The 27,957-nt window shown below is 42.1% G+C and overlaps 1 protein-coding gene across 3 annotated transcripts in view; it reads right to left on the reverse strand.

The window, feature by feature from the left end:
• Window positions 1-27,957, reverse strand: part of LOC122811531 (calumenin-like) — a 289,748-nt gene that overhangs the window by 50,578 nt on the left and 211,213 nt on the right. For 2 of the 3 annotated variants that reach the window (XM_044083425.1, XM_044083426.1), the window contains exon 7: window positions 16,575-17,731. The exons of the other annotated variant lie outside the window; for it this stretch is intronic. In XM_044083425.1, coding sequence (XP_043939360.1) covers window positions 17,624-17,731 — 108 coding nt within the window. In that variant the 3' untranslated portion in view covers window positions 16,575-17,623. Of the gene's footprint in view, window positions 1-16,574; window positions 17,732-27,957 lie in introns of those variants that run through there. 3 annotated transcript variants of the gene reach the window in all.

A 27,957-nucleotide genomic window follows, 5' to 3' on the forward strand; every position in this document is an offset into this window, starting at 1 on the left:
TATTGACTCCCAGGATGAGTCTCTGACGTCGGACACTGACCTCGAGGAGTCGGAGGGGTCCTCAAAGTCATCCTCTGATGATGTCGCCTTTGTGGAGACTCTAGAGATCCTTAAACAGAGATGCAACTGGCCCACTGTCAACCCTTCTGATGAGGAGTCAGTGTACCTGAAGGCTTTCGGGTCTCAACCCTCTGTATCTTGGGTGTCTCCACCTTTCAACGAGCTAATGGATCTGGCTAGTCGGAAGGTATGGGATACTCCTGATGCCGTGGAGCCAGTTCCTAGAAGACCAAATAAGTTCCTGTCTGCCCCTCCTGGTAAAGAATTCTTGTCTAAGGGTGTTCCCGTAGATGTCATGGTGTTGACGGCGGCCACAAAGGAGTTGGCGGAGACTTCCTCCTCTGTTCATCTGCCAAACAAGGTGTCTCGACAGATGGACAGATTTGGGAAGCGTGTATTTAGTTCAGCGGCTTTTACACTTTGATCTCTTTACTAACTTACCCATTTCACGAGGTTGCAGAAGGATCTCCTCAAGGAGTTAGGAGATTCCATACAGGATGCTTGTCTTGAGGGAGTCCCTGATAGGATCTCTGCTCAGTTATCCACCCTAAATTCAGTAGTTAACTCCTCCATGCGGCTTATCTCCCATGCAGCTGATGGAGCGAGCAGAACAGCGAGTTCAGGAGTTGCCCTTAGGCGCCACTCCTGAATGCTCTTGTGTAACTTTGTGGAGCCCTTTAAGTCCACCTTCACCAACCATTTGATGGTTCCTCCTTGTTTGGTTCCAAGGTGAAAGAAACACTCACTCGGTATGAGCAGGAAGGAAAGACTCTCTGCCGTGGGAGTCCGTTTTGCCGTTCCCCTCTCGACCATACCCCAAAGATCAAAGGTGAGGTAAAATGTGGTTCAAAAAGTCCCAGAGGGCCTTTCCGGACACACAGAGTGAATCCTCCTTCAGAGGCAGAGGAGGAGGAAATGGCAGACGTTGCCCTAGAGGCAGGGGTGGTCCACAATACCAGCAAGGCCGTGATTCCTTTTGAGGACGGCCTTAGCGCTCCTGATGTGGGGCCCGAATGCATTTCTCTGGGGCCAGTCAGGGGTCGCATCTCTTTGTATTCAGAAGCTTGGATAAATATAACCCAAGACAAGTGGGTACAAAGAGTTGTTACCAGAAGCTATATCATACCCTTTTTCCTTCCATCGTTTGTTCCCAAAAAGATCCCAGATGTTCCACCCAATCACAGGGATCAGGCAACTGTGGAGATCAACAAGTTGCTCTCAAAAAGAGTCATCCAGCCCGTCCCAGCAGACCAGACAGGATCCGGAAGTTACTCCAGGTTCTTTTTAGTCCCAAAACGAACCAGAGACTGGAGGCCAATATTGGACCTCAGAAGATTAAATGAATCTGTGAATAAGGACAATTTATGGATGGTCACACTGCAGTCGATACTCCCGTTCTTAGGGAAAGACTATTGGATGTGCTCTCTGGATCTCCAACACGCCTACTACCATATAAAATTGGACAAGGCGTCAAGGAGGTATCTGCGCTTCTGGCTGGGAGCCAGCCATTATCAGTTTCGTGCTCTGCCCTTTGGTCTCACCACAGCCCCCAGGGTGTTCACCAAATGCATGGCAGTAGTGACAGCTCACCTGAGACGTCAGGGATTCCAGGTGTTTCCGTATTTGGACGACTGGCTCCTGACTGCCCCCACCAGGCATCTACTCCTCCAAAACAGGGATGCCACCATTCAGTTTTGTGCTCAACTAGGTATCTCCATAAACTGGGAAAAATCTGCATTAATGCCCTCGCAATCTGTGATTTTTATAGGTGCAGAGGTAGACACAGTGGATATGACAGTTCATCTTCCCGCTGAAAGAGCACAAAACCTCATCTCACAAGTTGAGTCTTCTTCCGCTTTGAAAAGTCAAAGCAAAATGGATTCTTCAACTTCTTTGAACGATGACCTCAACCATTGTTACTACATTTAGCCAGGTTGCACATGAGAATCCTTCAATGGCTCCTGTTCTCCCAGTGGTCATTCCAATATCTACCACTGAGTCACCCTATTCTGCTGATGGAATCATGCAAAAAGGACCTTCGTTGATGGATAGCCCCCAACAACTTGTTCAGAGAGCTCCCTTTGTGCCTGCCCAACCCGTTGCCAATGTGACCACGGATCGGTGGGGGGCATTATCTTGGCAGGACTGTCCACGGTACATGTCAAGAACACAAGGCTCATCTGCACATCAACGTTCTGGAGAAGAGAGTGGTGCTTCTGGCGTTGCAAGCACTTCAGGACTTTCTTCCTCCAGGGACGATTGCGATACAATCGGACAACATGTCGGTTGTGTGGTATATCAACAAACAGGGTGGTACCAGATCTTACCCACTCTGTCGAGAGGCCATGTGAGTTTGGGAATGGACGATTTCTTCCCAGCGCTTTCTGGTGACAACGCACATTCCGGGGACAACCAATGTGATAGCCGACAAGCTGAGCCGGGCAATCTTACTGCCTCACAAGTGGTCTCTGAAACAGGAAATAGTGGAACAGATTTTCTGAAAATGGGGACAACCTTGCTGCGACCTTTTTGCCAGTCCAGTCAATGCCAAGTGCAACAGTTATTTTTCCAATTCCCCCTCTGGGGAAAGCACCCAGAGACGCTCTGGTCCACGATTGGCCCACTGGACGTCTATATGCCTTTCTGCCATTCCCTCATCCCCAAAATGTTACAGAAAGCCAACCAACTGGGAAGCAAGTTGATCCTCATTGCTCCTTACTGGCCTCGTCAGGTCTGGTTCCCCTTCCTCGAGCCTCTTCTCCTGGACGATCCTTGGATTTTGGACCCAGTTCCAGATCTATTGACCCACATGTCGGGGTCGCTACACCCCTCTCTCCACACCCTCAAATTGACAGCTTGGCTGCTCCAGTTCCATCTCTAGTCAGACTTCATGATGTTTCGTCATCAGTGTCCCATATTCTTTTATCCTCACATAAACCCTCAACCAGAAGGCTGTATGACAGTAAATGGAAAAGGTTCTCTATTTGGGCACAGAAAATGAAAGTGGATCCTTACACTGTGCCCATTCCTGTGATTCTGGAATTCCTTTCGGAGCTTTTTCAGCAGGGATCTGCCGCAGCCGCCATCAAAGTACAATTGGCGGCGATCTCACATTTTTATATAGGTCTCCAAATGTCAATCTTATGTCTCATAAGCTATGCAAGACTTTCTTGAGAGGAGCCAGTTTACTGAGGCCACCATTACAAGAACCTGTGGCTTCTTGGGACTTACATTTTGTGTTGTCCAAACTAACATCCCCTCCCTTTGAACCATCTCATTCATCTTCCTTAAAATATTTGTCTTGCAAGACATTGTTTTTAGTAGCTATTACATCAGCCAGACGTGTTTCTGAGCTACAAGCCCTGTCTATCAAACCACCTTATTTAGTCTTTCATAAAGACAGGGTTTCTTTACGTACCAATCCTTCATTTGTTCCCAAAAGTTTGTTCTGCCACACTGAATCAGTCCATTGAGCTTTGTTTTCTTTCCCAATCATAGCAATGCAGCTGAATATTGTTTCCACCAGCTGGATGTTCACAGACAGCTACGTTTTTATTTGCAACAGACCAAATAATTTCGGAAGTCAGACCAGTTGTTCGTTTCTTCTTCTGATTCCAGATTGGGCTTACCAGTTTCTAAGGTGACATTGTCTAACTGGATTTCTAGTTGCATAGCTTTCATCTACAGTTCGGAGGGCAGACCTTTACCCCACAGGATCAAAGCTCACTCTACCAGGTCTCTGTCTACCTCTGCAGCATTTCAAGCCAGGGTACCAATTGATCATATCTGTGCAGCAGCTACGTGGGCTACCCCTCACACCTTCATTACTCATAAGTTGGATTTGGCTTCTAGGGGTAAAGCATCCTTTGGCTCCACAGTGCTCAGGAGTATTTTCCAATAAGCCACCCAAGAATAAGGCGCTAGGGACGCTGTCCCATATGTAAAAATGAAGGTGAGATTGGACTACCTAACAAAGAAGTTATGTACTCACCATAATGTTCCATGTTGGTAGTCCATCTTACCCTTCATTTTTACCAACCCACCCTCCTGCCCCCATCCTGGAAGATCTGGAGGTAATACTTTAAATTTCTTGGTTGGCGACCCTTTAGTATTGGTTTGTTGGTTAGAGGTTTCTTTTCTGTTTCTAGCGAGCAGCAAACAAGATCTGGGGATTGCACTGGTGCACCATGGGATACCTGCTTAGCCACAAACCAACAAAAAGTCTTCGAGCTTGAAAATCAGCCAAGTCGGAGCCAAGGATTGGCTCTGAACCCATATGTAAAAATGAAGGGTGAGATGGACTACCAACATGGAATGTTACGGTGAGTACATAACTTCTTTTTTTCACTATGATGATATTCATGTCAGCCTGACCTAATGGTAATTTATTTTGAAAATGTAATTAGATAATGTCTGAAATTATTATAATTATGCAAACAAGTATTACTATCTCTGCAAATGTAGCAGATAGACCCCAACTATCATTGTGACCTTTGTTCTTGAAGATGTGAACTTAGCAGTTTTGTAGATGTCAGTCTACTTTTGAGATATTTACATAATTATAAGTTGATCTGTATGCATACTTTCATATTAAATGGACAAATAAATGCAAATATCTGTGAAGCACTGCTAGCTAGACACCAACAATCACTGCAGAGTTTTTCCAGCAATGCGCATGTTTTATTTAATATATTTCATATGCTCTAACACAAACACCTTTTCAATGTAATATGACTATTAACGGGTCCCCTACAGATGATCAAACTTTTAAAAGTTCAACTTTCATATGGCCGAGACCATATGAAATTTGTTATAAAAAGGCTTAGTACTCTACAAAGAATTTTTATTCTTAATTCTAGTAGTCATGTTTTATAAATATCATATTTATTAGATACACAGTCTTGGTATGTAGTTTTCTATATAAGCCTTTTTATAACAATGTACCTTTAACAATGACTGACTATGATAGAATTTTTGCTAATTGCTCTAATTATTCAATTAACTGTGAGTATATAAGAATACAGGCATTAGATGTTTTTTAAGTCTGAAGAAGCGTTGTTAAAACGTGAAAGCGCTTACTACCTAGCTACAGCTGTTCGTTTTATGTCTTGATTTTCGATTAAAGCTTGAAGAATCATCGTGGTGTGCCTCTTTTGTGTTTGTTGGATACTATTGGACTTTTCTTAAGAGACACTTTATCCAGTACTGGTTTGTGTTTTGCTTTGACAGTTCTTGGAATATTTATAAAAATATGATATTTAAGCATATATGCTTACTTGTTATGAAATTAATGTAAATAGCTGTAAATTGGTAGTACACCGGCAGCGGGTATCAATGACAACTTTTCTACCATTATATATGCTTTCATTTAGGACCATTTATACTCTATCTGGGTCAAGTTAGTAACAGAAATATTAATATAGCACATACTCTTATATGGCATAAAAAGAAATTATATTTTTTTTGCTTACCTACCACTATATTATGGTCAGCACACAATCCTAACCTGCGTGGTAAGCTGTCCTCTGAGATTCTGTTCCACATGCTATGTGGAAAATACATGAGATATTTACATAAAAATATGGACATATGCATAATTACAACATTTATTGTTGTAAATAAATATAAATATCTGCACAGTAGTTAGAAACCAGGTAGCAGTTAGAAGTTTCCCAGCACTATGTAATTTCATTTGATAGCAAGAAATTACAATACAAGTATTAATATTGCATATATTAACAGTTCTGAATGACATCAAACACAAATCCCAGTATCTCACTTGCTGGCCATCTAGATTCTGTATAAAAACATTCCTAATCTTTTGCACTGCATGGGTCTATGAAATGCTGTTCGACAATGCTTCCAAGTTGAAACTGTCTAATTTATTAAATACATTTACAGAAACTTTTGTTGGTACAGAAGGAAAAACACTACAAAGTGGTGGTAGACACATGCTATATGTGCAGAATGTTCCAGCAGTATGTACACTTTCATTTTGCTCCCCACATAACACACACACACACACACACACACACACACACACACATACAAACATGTGCACAAACACACGCGCACACACACACACACACACACACACACACACACACACACACACGTGGTTCAAGTTATTGAGGTGCCACACACACACACACACACGGTTCAAGTTATTGAGGTGCCACACACACACACACACACACACACACACACACACACACACACACACGGTTCAAGTTATTGAGGTGCCACACACACATGGTTCAAGTTATTGTGGTGCCATACACACACATGGTTCAAGTTATTGTGGTGCCACACACACATGTGGGTTCAAGTTATTGTGGTGCCACACACACATGTGGGTTCAAGTTACTGTGGTGCCACACACACATGTGGGTTCAAGTTACTGTGGTGTCACACACACACACACACACACACACACAGTTCAAGAGTTATTGTGGTGCATACATCCAATGTAGATAGCTAAAATGCAGTTTGTGCCTTCTCCATTCATACAATAGCAGTTAGTGTTGTTTAGCAGCAAAACAACATGCCAAGAATGTCTAATACAAACACCTCTAAAAGAGTCTGCTTACCCTCTTTGAATGTAACAAAATTACTACTGAAACCCATGAAAAGAATTTATCCCACTGTGTATATCATCTTGTTACTGTCAGTGCAAATGCACTGACTGCAGAATGCGTGTGCAAACAGACACAGACATGTCACACACACCAGTCTCACAACAGAGGTGCCGGAAGCTGTTGTAGACTGGGGGGGGCGGTGGGTGAGAGGGGCACTTAGTGATCTAAAAAGGGCAATTTTTTTAAAACTATTTACTACCACAACATAGGTTCACCTGGAGGACATTTTAAGCATAGCCAATTTCCCTTTTGGTGCTTGAATTAACATTTCCTGATTGGTCTTACCTATCGCATGGCTGATAATTGTATATTAGCCCTAGTGAGACTAAATTTATAGGTTCATAGGTAAGTACCAGGCTATCTGCCCAAGGGCATTTATAAGCCTAGCCAGAATGTGTTGGCTTTCGCCACCCCATTAGATTAGTTCCCCGTGCCTCTGTCCAGCAGAGCCATTAGTTCCCTGGCCCACTGTCCAGCAGAGCCACTGCAGTGATCCCCGGTGTAAATTTTCTGTTTCCCATCCACCCGTCAAGGTTTCCCTTGAAAAGTGTTAGTGAGGGGCTCTGCCTGATGTATACTGGAATCCTGTTCCAAAGCATGGGGACTCTCTGGGACAGGAATCTATCCCTCCAGCATGTCCTATTTATTGTTGTGGTGAGGTTTATATCTCTAGAGCGTGTGGCTCTCCGGGATTTTAGGTGGTGCATATCCATCAATTCTGGGTTGGACATGGCCTTGTATATCAGGCAGAGATCACCTCTGAGTAAGCGGTATGCAACTGAGTACAGCTGGAGTTTCCTGAGTCGGGCTGCATATGACATCTGTTTGAGGCCAGTAATCCTCTTGGTGATGTACTTTTATGGTCTTTCCAGCTGTTGCAGGTGTCTTGTAAGGTACATCCCAAATGGGGCGTTGTATTCTATAATGGGTCTAATGAGTGATGAGTAGAGAGGCACGATAACCTCTTTTGTTCTAGATGTGAGCCCTTTTGTGATTAGGTGGGCCACATAGAAGGATTTTCTAACCACCTTGGCAATATGATTATCAAAGGAGAGATTACTATCTACTTGGGTCTCCAAATCCCTTATTACATTTTCTGTATTTAGGGGACTACCACCTATGTGGTAGTTCGTGGGTACTTTATTTTTTCCAAAGGGGATGACTACGCACTTTTTGGCATTTAGCTCGAGGCCATGATTTTGATACCAAGTATCCATCTCAGGGAGACCCTTCTAGAGGGTGTCTGTATCAGTTGGAGAATCAATTATGGCCCCTAGTTTGCAGTAGTCTGTGAACTTGGTCAGCCATAGTCCTCCTATGCTTGCCTATACCTCTGAGAAGTATATACTGAACAGGAGGGGTCCTAGGACTGAGCCTTGGGGGATGCCACTTGTAACTGGTTTAGAGTCGGACATAGAGCCTGCAACTCTCACCATGTGGGTTCTATCCATGAGCCAGCTGGCAACCCATCTTGTGACGTAGGGGTTTATGTTCAAGCTGGTGAGCTTGTCTATAATACTAGAATGGGGAATGGTGTCAAAAGCCTTTGCGAGGTCTAGGCAGGCTGTTTGGACCTCCTTTCCCTTGTCTAATGCAGCCCACCAGGTTTAGGAGGCATGACCTGCCCTTATCAAAGCCAAACTGGGTAGGGTCCAAGGTTTGGAGGTTCCCAATGTCTCTGTTAATGAGTTCCATGATGATGCATTCCATAGCCTTGCAGACCAGGCTAGTCAGGCTTATAGGGCGATAGTTTGATCACACTATAGATAATTTGAGGGGACCCATGTAAGGGATGCAGCATTTAGGAACTGCCTCTATCTATTAGTGGCATGAGGGGCAATCTTGGAGTACATTTTCTATTACCCATCCTTAGATCCAAGTTGCATTTGAATATGGACAGGGATGAGCTTTGTTTTACTTGAATGGATAGTCTGTTCTGGAACAGTGGTAGCCTCTGAAATGTATATCCATCTCTCCACAACATTCAGTTTAGATACCTGGACTGAGTATTTCTGATGCCATTTGACTTGCTGATGTCCATTAGGTCCATCTGTATTAGGTCGGAGGATGCCATGTATGCCAGACATGTCACCTCTAAACACTCTAGGATACTGAGTATAGTGATAAATCTCTGAGGTTGTCCATGCAAGACCTTATTGTTTAGGACTTGTATCCTTTTAGTACGGTATCTCTGTGGGTATTCCAGTTGTTGCAATGGTCTGTGCAGATACATGCCAATGTGGATATTATACAAAATGATTGACATAATGACAGCTTTGTAAAGGGGGGAATAACATTTCTAGATCTAGTCAAAATCAATTTGTTTATAAGCTGTGCAATATAGAAAGACTTTATGACTCTGGCCACATGTTGGTGAAAAGTTAGGTCATTGTACACACAAGTACCCAAATGCCAAACAACCGGGTCATTTCTCAGGGGGCATTGTCAATTTGTCAGTTCCCTGGTGTAGATGACTTCCCAAAGGATATGATAATGTATTTGAGTTTAGCTTCAATTCATGATTCTGGCACCAGTTATTGTTTGGGATAAACCTTCCTGCATGATGGCTAAGTCATTTGGGGATTCAATAACTGCTCCTAGCTTGCAGTCATCTCAAACTTAGTTGGCCAAAGCCCTTTAATATTTCTTTCTACTTTTGAGATGTATATGCCAAACAGAAAAATGCTCAGCACCAAACCCTGGGGGAATCCACTGGTGACTGGTCTCTTCCCCACCTTCCTGATTGTATTAAATTATATTCCTTGTATAATACAGCACCACTTGTTAGAATTTGTTTTTTAAATTTGTAGTTTGGAACAGTCTTCTAAGTATGCAAGGAAACAAAATGTATGAACCAATAATGACAAAACTACCCATTTCAGAAAATTTCAACCATAAACAGCGACTCAAACTTCTGTCATTACAATTCACCAATATCCGTAAATATGCAAAATCTCTGCATAAGTAATCATCTAAATAATTCCCCATTAAAGGGATCTGTAACTAATGAAGAGGTTGCTGCTAGCAAAGAACTTTTTATTTCATTGTTTCATCTACAAATAAAAGTGCCTGTTGCCCTTGAAGAATAAATTGCCTATGCTACATTAAAAAATAAGCTAGTAATTTTGCAATGGGGAATGGATGGCAAACTGATAACAGAAACATAGTTACTAGGTAACTCCTCCAAAGGAGGACATTCATAGGACTGCAACATCCGCTCCCTTTAAAGTACAACACACTACAGTATCAGTGAGAACCCACAGCCTTCTGCATCAAAAGCAAGTATACTACCTGTTGTGCTACTAACAATGCAAACAACTTAGCATAAGTAGCACTAAACTTCTCTTCCCTGAAACTCTCAGCTCCTTGTAAAATCCACTTGACACAACTAAATCTCTCAACTTTGTAGCACAATAAATCTGGAAAAAGCCTTTATTGGGGGGGGGGGCAAAGGCCCAAAACCAGGGACATGTTTTAAATATTGCTTGTATAATCTTAGAAAGTTGCTAAAATAAAGTGTTTTGTGTTACCATGTGTTTCGTGAAAGATAGGAACACTGAAACTTAAAGGGCTCTCATTATTTAGTGAATTCAGTTCTCACTAATTTGTCAGAAAACCACAAATTTTAACAGGAACAGACTAAAAGTATAAGCCAAATATTCTGTGAAAATCTAGACAGTTGAGAGCTACGGACTCAATTCCCTGAATCACATGTGGTGGTATGGGTAGAGAATTGAGGCTATTTGAGCCTGAGTAACAACACACACAGACAGACACACACAGACACACACAGACACACACCTTCTGCAAATAAAACAACAAAACTCTTCTTGCTGGCGTTGTGTACACTTACCATAAATGTAGATGTTCGAGTGTATTAACTGTTGCAGTCCTCACACTTGGGTTATCTGCCTGCAGGTAACCCTCAGTCGGCCCAAATACCAGAGTCTTGGGATTTCTGCATCGGATGCTGTCACCTCTTCCATGACGTCAGGTCATCAGGGGTATAAAACATGCAGCCAACGCCATTACATCAGCTTTTCTTGCCATGCGGGAGCCCGAAGCAGAAGCAGTTCGCAAGTGCCAGTCAGCCGCTACCTGAAATTTTCATTTTTCGAGTTTCAAACCTGAAGTCTTCTAAAGCTAAGTACCCCATTGAGGATACTGTTTTTCTTGCTCTAACCGATGTCAGAAAAAGTTAACAATTGTCTTGCCTGTGGAAAGCAAATACCTCACAGAGATTTTCATTCTTATTGCGTCACCTGCTTAGGCCCAGACCACGACGTTCCTCTCTGTCGGTTTTGTGTCTTGTTCAATGCCCGAACTATTCATCATCGGGCTATCTTTGTCGCTAAATTCTTTCGCTGTCATTCTCCATATTCCGAAATGGCTTCATTAAGCCATCCGGCTACCGATCTTCTGAAAAAACATAAGGATAAAGACAGAGACAGACCGCATATATCCAAAACCTGATGATGCTTCCATTAAGCTAGTCGCCAGTCCATCAGTACTCAGTGAGGCGCTTTCGCAGCCCCTAATACCCACTTCTAGAACAGTGAAACATGAAGAACCACAAAGCACATCAGCTGCAGCATAACTCCTGTAACACAGAGCAATAAGAGAAGAACAGCTAGTTTCACACACACGCGCACACACACACACACACACACACACACACACACACACACACACACACACACACACACACACACACACACACACACCTTGCAAATAAACACACTCAGAACCACTGTATTAACTGTGTATGCCTAGGATGTATGACTGAAGTAAATGACACCTGCCACCATCTCCTCTTTCCAATAAATGATTCTCCAAAGCAGTCTCACAACATGTAAAACATTTAGCAGTATATATTTACTCTACTTTTTGGTCACTATTTTTATGCCATGTTTGTATGGCAAATGAAAGTGAAGTTCTTTAGCCATTAACGCCATCCTTGAGAGGGAGGTATTGCACTCACTGTGCCATTCTTATTGTAGCAGCAAGAAGAAAGCCAAGAATATGCCTACCAAACAGCAAGTTGAACTACCGAAGGGACTCAGTGCACATGTGGGAGCATGCAAGCATCCCCTCCAAGCTATCAAATAATAAATCAATGGCATCAAACGACTTCTGTCAGATACAACTAAAAATCAAAAATAGCATTTAATCAACCAAGAAAAACCAGATAAAGCAAATAAACACTAAAGGGAATGGATTCCACCAGGAAAAGGCACACAATAACTGATAAAAAATACTCTTCTTTAATAAACAAACAATGATTTAGTGCTTTCATCCACCAACAGTGTAGACTTCATCAGAATACATTTAATTACCAGTTAATCACTTAAATACTTTCTTTTTTGGTGCCAGTGTTACTAACTACTAATAATCCCAGCTAAATTTAAAGCAAAAGTACTAAAGTGCAAATGTTAAATATCCCTATAGCATTTAAATGCATAAAACTGTATGTTCAAACATTAAATTACATTAGTGTATGCATTATGAAGGGCGGCCATGGTGGTGCAGTGGTTAGCGTTGTCGCCTCACAGCAAGAGGTTCTCTGATTTGATCCTTGGCTGGGGTGCCTTCTGTGTGGAGTTTGCATGTCCTCCCTGTGGTCACGTGGGTTTCCTCCAGGTGCTCCAATTTCCTCCCACATCCCAAAGACATGCTGTAGGTGGAATGAACATTCTAAATTGGCCCTAGGTGTGAGTGAATGTGTGTGTGTGTGTGTGTGCCGTGTGTGGAAGGTTGGGTGCCGGGCTGGCAACTTGACACTGTGGAACTCTACTGCCAATCATGAGCGGACAGGTGATCCGCTGTGGTGACCCCTAACCGGGAAAAGCTGAAAGAAGAAGAGGAGGAGGAGTGTATGCATTATGAAACTGTACAATCCCATTTTGCTTAAAATAAGCATCATATAAAAATTAAATAAAAATTGTTAAACAAAAAAATAAAAATCATGCAACTAAGAAGAAAGATTATTTGTAAAAATAATCTTATTAACAATCCAACACTAAATACATCTCATAAAAGTCTTTTATAAAACAACCTTATAATAAACTCATAAGATACATACTGTATATATCACATTTAATACTTAAACCTGCATTTGTAAAAGAGGTTTGATGGTAATATGGTCATTTAGACCTGGCATATTCATGGCATCTGTTAGTAATTGCCATTTAACTTCCTTATGTCCCAAGACTGCTTTAAAATTACCACCTCGGGGCCCCAGTTTGACCTGCTCCAATATGGCAAACCTAAAAAAGTGATGGTCCCCTGTTTTACCTATATGCCTATATAGGGCATTATTACCATCCTTTCTCTTGATGTTATAGAGATGGTCATAAATTCTCTTTCTTAGGGGCCTCTCCCTTTTTACCTATACAATAAATGGGGCAGGTCATACACTTAAGTCATATATACAATATACTTTGAGTTACAATTTCCTTGCCTAAATATAATCTTAGTGCTATTGATATTTTCTAGGGTCACCCCTTCTACTTCTAAAATAGCATGACATTGTTTGCAACTACCACATCTCCTAGCATTTTTTCCTTGTCCCCCTATTTCTCTAATAGTGTTGATCCGTTCTAAGTTATGTTTAATATTACACCCCGTTTTATATATGAGTGATGGTGTTTCACCCACTATATTCCTAACCTCATTATCTGCCAACAAAATATTCCAATTATTATTTAATATCTGTTTTACTTGGTTCACATAGGGGGATATTCCAAAATGCAAGCCCTCTGATAATTTGTATTGGTGTCAATATTACACAAGGATGTATTCTTACCTATACCCTTTCCTAAGATAGGTGGGTATTTTCTACCCCACTCAATTACATATTTCTCAATGTCATCCAACATATGTCTGGGATATCCTCTCTGACTAAATAAATAAGTTAAAAAGTAAATCTCTTCAACCATCTCAGTATATAGGGACATCATTTCCGCTGCCCTTATGCACTTCCCTTTAAAGATGTTCCTCATCATTTTTCTAGGATGGTTGCTGGAACACTCGAGATAACCATTAGAGAAGGTAGTTTTCCTATACATTCGAGATTTAAATCCCCCTAGTCCATAAGATATATACGTATCTAGGTAGGCAATGCCACCTGTATCACACATATGGGTAAACCTCAAGAAGGTGCTCGTACTGTTTAGGTATTCGATGAACTCCTTAATACTATCATAGGGGCCATCCCATAATATAAAAATGTCATCCAAAAAAATGGGAGTAATGTCTAATGTACTTGTAATATTCACTTTTGAAGACGAACTGGTTCTCCCAATCTAACATGACCAGGTTGGCAAACATGGAAGCACACGCGGCCCCCATCGCCACCCTCCTGGTCTGTCGATAGTGTTCACCCTCAAAGTAAATATAGTTGTGATCAAGTACAATAGACAAACTCCATAATAAGACTGACAAATTCCCATTCCAAACTACTATATTGTTTAATACTATTACAAAATCCACTGCGGTGGTGGTGCTGCAGTAGCGTTGTTGCCTCACAGTAAGACGTTGTCCTGTGTGGAGACATGCGTGAATGGGCATGCCTTCATTGAAGGTTGTGCGTCAGGGCCAGCAACTCGGCACGTAAAAATCTACTGCCAATCATTAGCGGACTGGAGGTCCGCTGTGGCGACCCCTAACCGGGAAAAGCCGAAAGACACAACAACTATTACAAAATCCCTCTAACCCCAATTGTTTGAGTATACATGAAAAAAAGGTCTAGCACATCTATAGTGATAAAAGTTAATCCCCCTTTCCAAAGACTGGGGGATAAGCCACCTAGAAAAATCCATGAATCCTTAATCATGTGGGGCATTTTCTCATAGATGTGTTTTAACCAGCTATCTATAGCTACTCCCAAAGGAAAAGTTTTGGAATGGCTGCCTGAAACTATAGGACGAAAAGGGGGATTTTTAACATTCTTATGTACCTTAGGTATCCCCACAATGGTTGCTAATATGGGATGTTCCACTTTGAGAAAACTGTATGTATCTATTGAGATGCGGTTGTCCAATAAAAACTCTTCCAAATACATATCAATACGCTTATAAGCTATATGTATTTTGTTAATAGATACTATTTCATAGTTACCAGATGTCTGTAGAATCTCATACATTTTGTTAATATATTCTAGTGCATCATAAATGACCACCCCCCACCCTTATCGGGTTTCATAACCCTGATTTGATGGTCTTGCTTAAGCTGTTCCAAAGTATGTATTTCATCTCCAGTTAAGTTACTCTGAAAATGTTTTTACCTAATATCATTCTGTAACTTAGATATTTCTCTAGTGACCATTCTTTCATATACTGCAACACTAGGGTGATTGGGAGGAACATTTGTTTTTTTTTCTGTTTCCTGTAACTACTTGCTGAGATCTATTCTGAAAAATAATAGCTAGATTTATTTTCCTAAGAAACAGTTTAATCTCTGTTAAACAATCAAGAAGATGAAAACATGTTCTGGGTATGTATGTCATCCCCTTTGACAACAATCTAAAATGATCAGCCTCCAATACCAAACTGGTGTAGTTGTAAATTTTAAAATTTAGAAAGTATTTAAGTGATTAACTAGTAATTAAATGTATTCTGATGAAGTCTATACTGTTGGTGGATGAACACACTAAATCATTGTTTGTTTATTAAAGAAGAGTATTTTATATCAGTTATTGTGTGATTTTTCCTGTTAGAATCCATTCCATTTGGCATTTATATGCTTTATCTGGTTTGTCAGATACAACTCCAAAAATAAAAAATACAAATGAAAAAATAAAAACAGCTGTTTCTGCATCACACTAAACCATTAACAAACCACTATACTGTGGCCGTACATACCCCTCCTCCTTCCTGGTACACAACGAGCTCACACTCGAGTCTCCAGTTCCTGAGTGGCTTCATCCTGGATGTACCACCAAAAATAGCAAAAGTCCAACAAATGATAAAAACTTCTCATCGTTTGGCGAAGAACAAAGAAAAAGACCTGTTACCCTTCATGATCTGCAGCACTGTTGCAAATGTCATCTTCTTTGCTCTACATATAATTTGGATAAAGTGAAAAATAAGTGAGGGGGAGGACAAAGGCTCAAAATAAAGGACAATATTACTCAAATTCCTTTCCAAAGTTAGAACAAGTTTTGCATTGACATACATTTTTTTTGAAAAATGAGAGTCATGAAATTGTGATTAAAAAAAGAAAGGTAGTGAAACTTCCAATGAGTTTACCCTACAACTAAATCTTGGGTTTGTGAAGTCACTTTCTGTCGGCCACTGCAAGGAGATCTGCTATTCAATTGGACAGTCTTTCTGTGATGTCTGATGTCTATGCAGTTCAGGATAGAACAGCTGGCAAAACACCACACCACCAGTAATACAGGTAGGAGAATGAAATAATTTTCATGACTTTGGGACAGCAGCTAGCTTTGTGAGAGAGTTGTGTACAGAATGTGCCGTACGCATCTGCTTGGCTGCTGGGGGATCAACTTGATAAGTTGTTAAAAAGGTATCACAAACTGTTTTTATCTTTTTTTCCTTAACGGAAATGCATGTTTTTTATGCAGTTAAACATACACAATCACAGAGCCAACCAATCATGGTTGTGCATGCTAAACTGATCGAATGAGTGAGGAATGCATATATTTTTGAAGGGAGCGTTCATAGGGGCTTTGGGCACGATAGGAACACTGCTTCATATGACATGGCACTTTAGGGGCTAGTCTGAGGAATGCAGATAGGGTGCTACAGGAGTTAATCCTCCCTTACTTAGTATACATCATCTACAGGGCTGTATCAATGCCATCCTGTATACAGACAAATACGACCATATTTATTGAAATACATAAACAGTAAGCAGTTTATGGACAAAATCAAAACTGTATTTTGTGAGTAAAAATGGTGAAGTACATCTGAATATCTTTTGTAAAAAACTTGATATAGAGCTAGCATTACATAGCGTCTGGTCCAAAGTTTATTTATCAGAGTTTATGGAATGCTACTTAAAAATAAAAAAAATCTCTCTGATATGAAAATTCAAATCCCAGCTTCTTGGTCTCTTAAGCAATGACACTTTCTGGGCAAATATAGTAGCAGACACTTCCACATGCTGTACACCTCTCTTTCTCTCCTTCCAAAAGAGTTAATACATTATTAGGAGGATACCAAGCTGTGTCAAAAACAAATGATTCATATGAAAAACAAGGCTAGTGCCTGGAGTGCTGCTAAACAAGTTTCCCTGAGGTTATGTGTGGATTGCACATATTTACTATTCACAGAGACTATGCTAACTCTGGGTTTCCAGTATAAAAGTGAACTTATTACAGAAATGTTAGACCACATTAAATCAGATAAAAATACTTGAGTATGTCTTCATACGACTGTAAAATGGCATACTGGAAATAAAATAACTAGCTATCCTTTCTTCTCCAAGGCAGAAGAAAGCAATGCTTAACACATCAGGTCCTAGAATGTATCTCACTATAGAAAGATGCTTCATAAAACGTTTTTCTAGATTTAACAACACACATACAAAATGAACGTGACTGAACATTTTAAAACAAAAGTTCATTAAAAAGCAAACAGTAGCTTGGTATCAATCACAGCAGAGTTGTAACACCCTCAATGGGAAGACAAGGAAGCTGTTGGAAGGAAGACCAGTCTTTGGCTTTCATTTACATTTGAGTTAAACAGTAATACTGTCCATGTATCCATGTTTTGTTCATAAGTCTTCTATAATAAGCCACTGCCACTTGAATACTGTGCATAATTAAGTGGTATAAAAAGGAACAAATATAGTCAGTCAAAGAATCCAAATTAGATAAGTAAATCACACGCAGCTTAAGAACAGTTAGTGGAATCGATGCAAAGCTGTGATTGGCTGGAACTGTTATTAAAAAAAAAAAAGAATCACAATTCATCATGTTTGCGTGTTAGATCTTCCCCATAATTAGTTGCTTGGCTACCAACAAACATATTCCAATTATCCAGAATCTCTTGTTTAGTCAATTTTTCATCCTGAAAAATAAGAACGATCATGAATTAGAAAGCAGAAAAAAGAAAAAAAAAAACATCACCCATAATCACTTATTTACTCATAGCATGATATGTACTTCACAGATACTAGTCATCCAGATAGAACAATGGCTGAGCTGCTAGTCCTAAAAGTAAAGTTACTGTTAGCAGTGCCTTGTATAAACTATCTGAGAAATCAGGTTAAAGAAAATTATGCAAAACAAAATGCATTTCAACTCCCTCTCCAAGGAACAGTAGTGAGCATAATTACCTGTGTTGGTTTCTTGCATTCTTTATCCTTGTACAGCCATATCTTTTTGGAAATAACTCTTCTATAGACTATATTCTTTAAATGACTATAGTCACCAAATGTTAAATTACCATCTTTTCTAGATTAGATTCACTAACTGATTATGTAATCAGCATAAAGCTCTTGGCATTTTTTGATTTAATGCCACATAATCTTAAAGGAAATGTCTTCTCTATTGTTGCATTTCTAGGATACAAAGAATTCTATCACTGTATCTTTGACAATATTGTAACATACTGATAGAGGCAAGAAAATCTGCCATTATGCTTTTGGAAATACTTTTAGTATCAAAGTCACAAAGTGTACTTTACTGAAAATGAATTTGTGCTAGAAAGGATTGTTAGGTTGTGGAAATGTGGCTCTGATTGCATATTTTACTGCATTTCTGTTGGTCAAAGGTAAATATTCTCACCATATATTTTTTTTAACATATATCCCTTTAGAACAAAATTATGAGTTTACTGTATACAAAAAAAAAATCTGAAGGTAAGAACTGTCACTGAGGTTTACCAGATGCAGCAAAAATGCAAAGATGACTTGTTTTCCTTACAAAATGAACCTGGAATATTTTGTAATGAATATCATGCAGTCTGCCCTAAGCCTTCACAATATTCCAGAGGTGAGGTTAACCAATGCAATTCTTTAGACTGCCTATACGTAGCTTTAGTTACTCACATGATTGTAATGTGACAGACCCGTTTACTTTGCAAGATACCAATTATAAACTCTCTGAAAAGTAATTAAAAAAAACACACACATTCTCACAAAAATACATCTAGTGGCCTTTCTTGCAAGAGGACTATAATAAAAACAATAATAAAAAAATAATCTAGCAAACATATGCAAGTAGTAAGTTCTTAGAAAGCAGAGATGTCCCAGTTTACCCAAAGAGATTATTAACTATTACTCAGACTTTTTTTTATATAGGTATTACTTAACAGCACTGCAAAATATATGGACTTATTAATTCAGTACAGAAAAGACAATGTGGAGTCTGAATTAACAAACATACTGCATTTTATCTGCTACTCCTGAACCTCAATTAAGAGCCATAAGGAGGACAGGGTGATGGGATGAATTAGGCAACTGCTCTTGGTGCAAGCTGTCAGGAGCCATGATTGATGGGTGCCATGGACACATGAGTTCAGTACAGGTGTTGATTTCTGAAGACCCATGGAAATTATGGTTTCATAAATGAATGACAGTACTGTGTTTACATCTCTGCAAAAGCTCTTAGTCTGAGGCATATGCTTAGAAGTGTGGCAAGCTGTTTAACACAGTTTTAGCAAGCAGCTTTCTATAGCTTGTAGAGTAGATAAGAGAGTGTTTTATTTATTTATTTATATTTTTGCTCCTCAGCTGAGGTGGCTGGGGTGCCAGTTAGGGGATCTGCACAGGACACCATATAAGTTAGCTACATGCATTGCTATGAAATGGGAGGGAAACATTGGGGTTGATGCTGATAGGCACTAAGGTGGAAGAATGTCTTGTTCAGAATTTATTTGGATTTTCTGTTTGTTTAAATGAAGACAGAGACCCTAAAGTGCTCCCAGATCATAGTTCCTAAACATCATACACAGTAAAATAAAACTCCTAAAATTACATATTCATACATATATGCATATATATATATATATATATATATATATATATATACACACACACACACACACACACACACACACACACACACACACACACACACACACACACACACAATAAAGTTGGAGACAGATATTTAATGTTCTGCTTATTTATATTCAGTTAGTGTCTGGGCACTGTGCACTAAAAGTGCAAGAGAATCAAAAGTAATGCTTGTGTATATCTGGAAAACTAAAAAAACTGCTCCAAACCAAGACCAGAAGACACGGACACCACAGGTTAGCGCTTTTCCAGTGATTTTGTGCCTTTTCAAGTTTTTGAGTTTGCTTGTGTATATCTGAAGAAATTGTGGACGAAAACGTACTGCTTACTGTTGTGGTCAGCGTTACTGAGTGCTGTGCTTAATACCTGTCAATAAACGTGTTTTCATGGAAACGGCTATCCAGGTGGTTTTTTTTTATATATATACAAATATATATGCACACATACATACATATATACACATATACATATATATATATATATATATATATATATATATATATATATACAGATATACATACACACATACATATATACACATATACATATATATATACATATACACACACACACACACACACAATTTATATATATTATATATATATCTATATATATATATATATATATATATATATATATATATATATATATATATATATATATATATGTATCATTTCACCTAAAACTCATTTCACCTAAACTCATTTCACCAAGACCAAATCACCTAAAGTTCATTTCACCTAAAACTCATTTCACTGACAAGTAGTACTCTAATGCAATTGAAAGGTATATGTCCTTTTCCCCACTGTAGTGTGATCCTAGTGTTAGTTATATATATTAAGGAGGGGGGTGGGGGGGCACAGCCCCCCACCTAGCTGTCTTTTACCAAATAATGTAAAACAAAACCAGACAACATAAAACCAAAATAAATGGGGGGCTATCCCCCCCTTAATATATATACTAACACCAGGGTCGCACTACAGTGGGGAAAAGGACATATACCTTTGACTTGCCTTATTGTACTGCTGGTCAGTGAAATGAGTTTTAGATGAAATGAGTTTTAGGTGAAATGAACTTTAGGTGATTTGGTTTTGGTGAAATGAGCTTAAGTGAAATGAGTTTTAGGTGAAGTGATAAATGGGATCCTTACGGATCACCGAACGGCAACTTAACTGAAACAGATTCAGCTGGGCATACTTGCGTGAAAGTGCTTTTCACCGAAAGGCATTTTCGGGTAAGTATACCTGTTGTGGAGATAGCACTACAGTGAGGATAACAAGAAGTTATGTACTCACCATAACGTTCGATGTATGTAGTCCATCTCGCCTCACATTCTTACCCGTGGGTTCGGAGCCGAATATCTTCTCCGACTCTGACGATTTTTCTAGCTCAAAGTCTTTCATTGGCTGGGCTAAGCAGGTATCCCATGGTGCACTGCTCTATATCCCCAGATCCAGTTTGCTGCGAAACTCATTTGTACCCCATGCACACACCACATCCAGGTAAAAGAATAAGCCAAGCAAGGGAACTCTGCAGATGAACAACCTAACCTCCAAATCCTCCAGGAAGGGGGAAGGTGGGAGGGTAAGTAAGAATGTGAGGCGAGATGGGCTACATACATCGAACGTTATGGTGAGTACATAACTTCTTGATGTTATGTAGTCCTATCTCGCCTACATCCTTACCCGTGGGACAGTGTCCCTAGCACCTACAACCTGGGTGGCTCATAGGAAAATACTCCTGAGAACTGTGGAGCCAAAGGACGACCTGCCCCTAGAAACCACGTCCAATTTGTAATGAGAAACAAATGTGTGAGGAGAAGCCCAAGTAGCTGCAGCACATATGTCATCCATTGACAATCTGGCCTGATAGGCTGTAGATGTAGAAATAGCCCGAGTAGTGAGCCTTGACTGGAAATGGCAGATCTTTACCTCCTGTTTGGTAGATGAAAGAGATACAACTAGATATCCATCTAGATAGGGTGACCTTGGAGTCCGGGGACCCCATTCAGTTTTCCGAAAAGGAAACAAAAAGTTGATCAGACTTCCGGATATCTTTTGTTCGGTGCAGATAGAAGCGTAATTGTCTGTGTACATCCAACTGATGAAATCTAAATTCTGCCTTGTTCGAAAAGTGAGGGAAGAACACAGGCAATTTAACGGATTGATTAAGATTACACACAGAAGCCACTTTAGGAAGGAACGAAGGGTTTGGTGTAAGAGAGACCCTGTCCTTATGGAAGATTAAGTATGGAGGTTTGATGGAGTGGGCTTGAATTTCTGAAACTCGCCTTGCTGAAGTGATTGCTGTTAAGAAGGCTGTTTTCCAGGCCAAGAATTTCAATTCGCAGGTAGCTGCAGGCTCAAAAGGTGGTAAAGTGAGGGCTTGTAGAACAAAATTGAGATCCCAGGGCATAATTAGTTTGGAAACTGGGGGACGGAGCAACAGAGTACCCTTCAGGAAAGCCTTGCATAGCCTACGAGCCATGAGACTAGGTTAATTCGCGACATGAAAATTAGAGATCGCTGCCAATTGAACTTTGATGGTAGCTGATGCAGAACCCTGATGGAAAAGCATAGACAAAAACTCCAAGACTGAAGTGATTGGAGCTGTGTAAGGATCAATGCCTCGGGTATGTGCCCAGACAGAAAACCTCTTCCATTTACTAGAATAAATTTTTCTAGTGGATGGTTTATGAGAGGACGATAATATATGAACGATGGAAGTGGAGTAGCCAGGCTGTCAACCAGAGGGTCATCAGAGAGGGGTGGAACTGTCCCGACATGTGTGTCAGTAAATCTGGTTGAGGGTCTAGAGTCCAAGGAGTGTCCACAAGGTATTGCTGAAGGAAGGGGAACCAGACTTGGCGAGGCCAGTGTGGAGCAATCAGAATCATTCTGCTTCCCAAGGATTGCGCTTTCTGAATCACCTTTGACAGCAAAGGAAACGGAGGGAAAGCATAAAGCAGACCGGAGGGCCAGTCGCGAACCAGAGTGTCCCTGGGTGACTCCCCCTGTGGGGGGATCAGCGTGAAGTAGTTGCTGCATTTTGCATTGAGGGGGCTGGAAAAAAGGTCGCAGCAAGGCTGACCCCATCTGCTGAAGATTCGCTCTGCAACCAGGCGATTCAGGGACCACTCGTAAGGCATCAGAATAGCTCTGCTTAGCCTGTCTGCAATCACGTTGGACTTCCCCGGAATGTGTGTTGCCACCAGAAACCGTTGGGAAGTTACTGCCCAATGCCACACTCGCATGGCCTCTCTGCTAGAGGGTAAGACCTGGTTCCCCCTTGCTTGTTTAGATACCACACTACTGACATGTTGTCAGAGTGTATCGCAATCATCCCTAGAGGTAGAACACTCTGAAGTGCCTGCAACGCAAGTAGCACTGCCCTCATCTCTAAGACGTTTATATGCAGATGTATCTCGTGTTCTTGCCACGTGCCTTGGACTGTCCTGCCAAGATAATGCCCCCCACCCCATCTGGGAGACGTCCATGGTCACCGTGGCAATTGGGATGGGTGGAATGAATGGCCTTCCCCCGTCCAAATTGTTGGTGCAAAGCCACCAACCGAGGTCCTGCTTGCATCTGTCCATGAGCAAAATGGGGTGAGAAAGTGGAAATCTCTGGAGAGACCACTGAACAAAGGGGAGCCATTGGAGAATTCTCATGTGCAATCTCGCTAGAGGGACCAACATGATTGTTGCTGCCATGGTCCCTAGGAGCTGGAGAACCCATCTTGCTTTCGCTTTCCTGAGGGGCATCAGCATGTGTATCTGTTGTTGTAAGACTCTGATCCTCTCCTGCGGTAAAAATGCTCGCATTCGAATGGTGTCTAATTCTGCTCCTATAAAAGTGACACGCTGTGAGGGCAATAAAGCAGATTTTTCCCAATTTATTGTTATACCCAACTGGTGACATAGAGTGATGGTAGCGTCCCTAGTTTGGACTAGTTGATGCTTGGTGGGGGCGGTAAGGAGCCAGTCGTCCAGATACAGAAACACCTGGAATCCCTGACGTCTCAAGTGAGCTGTCACCACCGCCATACACTTGGTGCACACCCTGGGGGCTGTGGTGAGACCAAAGGGCAGGGCTCAAAACTGGAAATGACTGGCTCCCAGCCAGAAGCGTAGGTGACTTCTGGATGCCCTGTCCATTTTGACTGGCTCCCAGCTGGAAGCGTAGGTGACTTCTGGATGCCCTCTCCATTTTCACATGGTAGTAAGCATCCTTGAGATCGATGGAGCACATCCATACCTCCTCTCCCAACAATGGGAGAAACGATTGTAGCATGACCATGTGGAACTTGGACTTGTGTACATAGTTGTTCAGTTGGCTGAGATCTAATATGGGTCTCAGGTCCCCTGTTCTTTTCGGCACCAAAAAGAATCTTGAGTAAGTCCCTAATCCGATTTGGTCTGAGGGGACATGCTGGATGGCCCCTTTTTCTAGCAGCTTTGAGACATCTGAGGCTGCTTGATCCCTTTGACTGGGTGGAACATCTGGGATTTTTCTGATTGAAGGGGGTTCTGATGGAAACGGAATGAGATAACCTCCAGAAATTATCCGGAACACCCATCGGTCCTGGGTGATGCTTTCCGAGGCTTCCGGATATAATGAAATTCGACCCCCGACTGGCTTCGGATAAGCACAGCTGGGCACTCCCACAGGAACGAGAGTATGGAGAGCCACAAAAGGAATCGCAGTCTCCCGAATTGTGGGGGCCCCCTCTGCCTCTGGGGTGGCATCTTCCTGAATAACCTCCCTTCTCCTCTGCCTGTGGAGGGGGGGTTCACCCTGTGTGGCAGGAAAAAAATTCTGATTTCTTGAACCACCCCCCCCCCCCCCCCCCCCGCTGGGCCTTGAGATAAGGCCTAGAAGGAAGGGAAAAACAGACCCCTACGGCAGACAGGATCTTTCCCTCTTGCTCGCACCTGGTGAGGGTGTCTTTCACTTTGGTCCCAAACAAAGAAGAACCATCAAAGGGGGCGTCAGTGAAGGAAAACTTGAAGGCCTCCGCAAAGTGACACAGGCACAGCCAGGCTTGCCTTCTAAGGGCGACTCCTGAGCTTGCTGCCCTACCCGCTCCCTCTGCTGCATATGAAATGAGCCGCATGGATGAGTTGACAATGGAATTGAGGGTAGAGACCTGGGCATTAACCATCTGAGCCACCGCCTCAGGAACGTTACCTGCAAGAGTATCTCCTAACTTCTTGAGGAGATCTCTCTGGAGCCGAGTGAAGTGAGACAGGTAATTCAGTGACTGTAAGGTAAAGGTTGCTGATGAGAGGGTACGCTTCCCGTACCAATCATTGGTCCTAGACTCCTTGTTAGGAGGATGGACGGATGAAGACTCTGCTACTTCCTTCTGAGTGGCTGCCGCCACCAGCATGGCATATAAAGGAACTCCTTTAGACAGAAACTCTTTGCCCTGGGGGGTGGAAAGAAACTTGTTGGGACGCCTGGGCACAGGCTCCACAGAATCAGGGTTTTCCCACACTCTTCGACATATCAGATCAAGGAGCTCGTCGAAGGGTGGAGACACCCAGGAGGAGGAGGGCTGAGCACCAAAAGCCTTAAGGAATACTGACTCCTCCTCAGAAGGGGCTTTGGACGGCCAGTCACCTCTGTTTCAGTATCTCCAGGATGTCGGAGAAGGAAACATCAGAGGATGACTTGGGGGACCACTCCGATTCCTCGAGGTCAGTATCAGAGGTGAGGGACTCATCCTGAGAGTCTATGTGCTTCCTCTTGCACGTTTTCTTTCTAGGGGGCTCCTCAGGCATGAACTCTGAGGGACCCTCAGAAATGTGGGGACCACTCGTGGGGGTATCCCTAGGCCCCGGTGCTCTGCTGTCCATGGATGGGTGGTGATCAGAAGCTCTCACCAGAGTGGTGGGGGACAGAGTGACCGACCCACCTGATGTAGCTTTTGATCTGGCCAGCGTGGTCCGCATAGCCTCGAAGGCAGGCCCTCCCCCCGAGTCCGAGGAGCGGCCAGCCTCCGAGGCCATGACGGGAGTCGGAGTTTCCCAAGCTGAGGCACTGAGAGGGAGGCTCAAGACCAAAATAATCCCCGAGATGTCCCAAAGAATCTCGAGTCCCGAACCCAGAGGACGGAGCCGACAGGGTCGGAGCCGATGCCTGTACCGATGGAGCCAAAGGGGTCATCGGAGCTAGCCTAGTAACATCACACGGTGCAGAACACTCCGGCTCCGAAGACAGAGACGCGCTCGGAGGAGGAATGATCGAAGCCAGGGTTGGGACGGGCTCCGGAGCCGACTGAGCCGGAGCCAAAAATAATTTTGCCAAAACCGGTGACTGGAGGAGCCTCTGAACCACCCTATCAACATCCACATCCGAAAGGGTCCTGGAGGATTTGGAAGACAGGGAGGGAGATTGAGATCTCCTCTCAGGAGAAACTGGTCTGAGACTGGTCGATCGGCTCCTAATAGGTTCCAATAAGGTTGGAGCCGATGCCGGTTCCGTCAACACCGACACTTCCTGCGGCCCCAAGGACAGTGGAGCCGAGGAGGTCGATGCAGTTTTTGAGATTTTCTCCGGAGGTTCCGATGAAGCTGATGGAGCCGGAGATCTCTTTTTTGACTTGCCAGATTTTGATTTTCCACTGGGAGACGAATCCATAGCCTCTTCAAAAGAGGGTTTCAAGAGTCCCTTTAAAATTAGCTTATTCTTCCTCTCTTGGAGAACTCTAGGACTGAACGCATGACAAAAACTGCAGGATTCCTGCAGATGAATAGCTCCCAGGCAATAGACACAAATGGAATGCCCATTGGTGATGGACATTTTGTACCCACATTTAGAGCACTTTTTGAAACCCGAAGGTTTGTTCTCCTTGGGATCTTTGGACATCTTTACAACTACACCAAAAAGCAAAAAACAAGTCTGAGAAGAACTCACAGGCGCTCACACCACAAAACGCAGGAACGAACACTAAATAGTGACCAAACACACACACTAAAGAACAAGTACAAACCTCTCAACAAAAAAGGTTAATGACCACAAGGAAAAGGAATAGCCCAAACCTCTAACTTAAATGGTCTAGAACGTACTCACACAGGAGGCAATATGAGGAGGACTAGGCCCTCTAACTGAAACGGGCCTAGCCCGAGGGAACATAGCTTTGATTATGAGCCAAAACTTTTCTTTAAGACAAGAAAAAAGGGTACTTAGCCACAGCCAAGTGAGACCACGTCCGAGCTACACGAGCGGCAAACGAGATCTGGGGATATGGAGCAGTGCACCATGGGATACCTGCTTAGCCCAGCCAATGAAAGACTTCGAGCTAAAAAAATCGGCCGAGTTGGAGCCGATATTCGGCTCCAAACCCACAGGTAAGAATGTGAGGTGAGATAGGACTACATAACATCGGAAAATTCCCTTTTCCCCACTGTAGTGCAATCTCGTATTGAGAATTTTTAAGTAGCGTGGGTGTGGGGGATGCAGGGGGGCTTGCCTGCAAAAACGTAAAAGTAATGTTTTATTTATTTCTTTATTTTTAAACACACTTTAACAAAAGTGCTTTTTCTGTGAAAGTGCTTTCGTTAGTGTGTTCGGTGATTGTGGATTCGGACTATTGAACTTTCGTTCAATAGTCCTAGATCCATACACACATACACACACACACACACACACACACACACACACACACAAATTTATATATATATATATATATATATATATATATATATATATATATATATATATATATTATAGGTTCATAGGTAGGTACTAGGCTATCTGCCTGAAGGCATTTATAAGCCTAGCCAGAATGTGTTGGCATTCGCCGCCCTTTAGATTAGTTCCCTGTGCCTCTGTCCAGCAGAGCCACTGAAGTGATCCCCAGTGCAAACTTTCTGTTTCCCATCCACTCGTCAAGGTTTCTCTTGAAGAGTGCTAGCGAGGAGCTCTGCCTAATGTAGATTGGAATCTTGTTCCAAAGCATGGGAAGTCTCTGGGAAAAGAATCTATCCCTCCAGCACGTCCTATACTTTGTTGTGGTGAGGTTTAGATCCCTAGAGCATGTGACTCGAGGGGATAAGGTTTTCTTTAGATGGAGCATGTCCATCAATTCTGGGCAGAGATCACCTCTGTGCAGGCGGTATGCAACAAAGTACAGCTGGAGTTTCTTCAGTCGAGCTGCATAGGGCACCTATTTGAGGCCAATGATCCTCTTAGTGAGGTACTTCTGTGGTCTTTCCAGCTGTTGCAGGTGTCTTGTAAGGTACATCCCAAATGGGGTGTTGTAGTCTCTG

This window comes from Protopterus annectens, chromosome 9.part0 (assembly GCF_019279795.1).
Source record: "Protopterus annectens isolate FY-2018-M chromosome 9.part0, PAN1.0, whole genome shotgun sequence".
Lineage (NCBI taxonomy): Eukaryota > Metazoa > Chordata > Ceratodontiformes > Protopteridae > Protopterus > Protopterus annectens.